General features: G+C 53.3%; 2 protein-coding genes across 2 annotated transcripts; one reads left to right on the top strand and one right to left on the bottom strand.

The window, feature by feature from the left end:
- Positions 1-404: 404 nt before the first annotated feature.
- On the top strand, positions 405-2,071 carry STEHIDRAFT_173265 (uncharacterized protein; the record flags this gene model as incomplete). The annotated part of the gene is made up of 1 exon (XM_007311889.1): positions 405-2,071. Exon 1 carries the CDS (start codon positions 449-451, stop codon positions 2,069-2,071), a length of 1,623 nt encoding a protein of 540 aa, XP_007311951.1. The 5' UTR covers positions 405-448.
- STEHIDRAFT_44383 (uncharacterized protein) lies at positions 2,071-2,328 on the bottom strand (the record flags this gene model as incomplete). Its single annotated transcript, XM_007311888.1, has 1 exon — positions 2,071-2,328. A coding segment is annotated over one exon (258 nt), but the record flags the coding sequence as incomplete, so codon positions are not given.
- Positions 2,329-2,361: the final 33 nt, after the last annotated feature.

Here is a 2,361-nt window from a genome sequence, read left to right as displayed (position 1 = left end):
ATCATGTTGAACTTCGAAGCTCGCACAGCCCGTCGAGTTACTTATAGCTGCAGCGCCGTACAGGCTCTGTGTCCTCCTCCCGCGCCACCTTTTGTTCTCTCTGACAGGCCCGCCAGGGTGTATCTCCCTACGCTTGTTCGTTTTCTTTCTTATCTTTACATCCTCATCGATAATGATATTGGAATCTCCGCCTTCCGACCCCTTTTATTGTGGGAACCCCGATTGCAGTCGCGTGTGCTCCTGGCGGGTAGTGAAGGACCGAAGGAAAGCAAACTTTGGTCGCGCTTACTACTCCGTACGTTTGACCGTTGTTGTATGAGCTAACACCTCAAAGACTGAATCAATACATGCACAGTGTGATAAAAAGGCTGGCGGGTGCGGCCAATTTCGTTTCCTGAGCAAGAAGGCATCAGCGTCGCCGGCATCATCCCCTCGACGACCCGCTGCCATGAATTCTCAGCCCGCCCCCTTCCTTGATCCTCTACTCGCTCCTGTGCCGCAGCCAGTTGTACCTCCGAGCACTCAGACAACGATGACAAAGCCCATCTTCTCGGACTGCCTGAAGCTCAACTGCACAAGGAAGGCCCGTTCTACTCGATGCGCGTTCTGCCCGACATGTTGCAAGAACTCTGGTGGCTGTTCTCTTCATATCCCGCCGATCTTTCCGCCACAACCGGCACACTCTCCTCGGTTAACGACTCCGAGTTCTCCTCACGCTTCGCTTCCAGTGATGTCATCCTCCTTGGGCCTCGCAATCGACAATCTAGATTACACCTTTGATCAGCCATCTAGCTCTATATCCTCGAGACTATTCCCATCCTCTAGTCACTCAACGGCGCCAACATCCGAGTCTAGTGCTTCCCCTTCGCTTTCTATCCCAGCATCTCCTTCGTCAGCTTCACAGTCTGCACGCTCACCATCCGTCATTTCTATAAGTTCAACATCAGCCTCGGGGTCTACTCGTTCACCATCAGTCATTTCTATCGGGTCTTCATCTTCGCCATCGCCTTCTATCTCCGCTACCACATCATCTTCATCATCCCTCATCAAGAAGTCAACAAAAGCTCGGTACTCCAGCCAGCTAAGCCCTCTATGGACGAGTCCTGCCGCACAGTCCCCTACTATCAGTTCAAAGGTCGATCCCCACACGAGCAAGCGTGCATACGAGCGTCGCGAGCAACAGTCCTTCCCACTCATTGTCTATCATACGTCACATACCGACCCAAAGATCTGCACCGTCGACGACTGCCAGGCATACCCGAAATGGTCACTCGCCGAGAAGGCGGCCTATCTACTCTCCTTGGGATTCGCAGCATCAGACCCTATCGAGGTGTATCGTCCTCGATATAGGTACTGGGAGCTGATTTCCCTTACTACCGTCCACACCATCGCACCATCTTCTTGTCTAGTCATTCGTCGCAACTCCGAGGTCATGTGCGACAATCTCGATCGCTGGATCTCCGACGTTCAGGGCGCCGCTCGCACAAAGAGCCCATTAATTTGGGACAACGTTGGCGCTGAGCGTGCACGTGTTTCCGCACTTCACAAGCAACGCACGCCTACGACTAGGAAACGGAAAGCAGACGAGATGCTTGGCGATTTGGATGACGAGGATCAAGCAACGTTAAAGCGCATCCGTCGAGATTATACCTTACCGGACATCCCGAAGATACCGTCACCGCACCTTGAGTTGCTTCCCGGCTGCGAACTCCTTCCTTTCATTCTCGCTGATGACTCGCCTGAACTATCTTTATCGCCCTTCACTCGTGAGGAATCCTTCGACCCTGAGCCCTTCAGTCGCTCCATGTTCGATCCAAAGCCGCCTGCTCGACTCGATCCAAAGCCGTTTTCCTCCCCGTCATCTTCGACACCTTCTTTGACACCTTCATCGCCGCTGGTCTCTCCTGATGCTGCTATACGACTCCCGCTTCTCCCGGCTGATGGAGGCGATCCATTGGAAGCATCCTGGCCTGGTGACTGGTATGTCGAGGATGTCATCACCGGGTTAAAAGCCATTGATTCTTCGTCTTCACCATGTCGGCTCACTCCTTTCGCCCGAGCACTCAACTGACGCAGTCGAAATATTGACTTTCCGCGTTCGATGTGAAGTGCCTCCATTGCGGAATGTTGAGGATCGGAGCACGTCATTGATCCTGCTGTGATGCGAGATGTACATCCGACGACGGCACAGATGTTGTGGTAGTCATCGTGAGCTTCACAGTATCGCTTCTTGTTTCGGTTCCGAGGCAGCGCATTGAAGCAAGTGGGTTCGGCGCAACGGGGATGGCCCATGGTAAGACCGTCAACGACAACGACTTCGACTTTGGAATGACCACCATCATCGTCCTCATAAATCCGGGT

Source organism: Stereum hirsutum (assembly GCF_000264905.1).
Source record: "Stereum hirsutum FP-91666 SS1 unplaced genomic scaffold STEHIscaffold_130, whole genome shotgun sequence".
NCBI lineage: Eukaryota > Fungi > Basidiomycota > Agaricomycetes > Russulales > Stereaceae > Stereum > Stereum hirsutum.
Note: the sequence above shows the minus strand (reverse complement) of the source record. Positions and strands in the feature narration are given on the sequence as shown.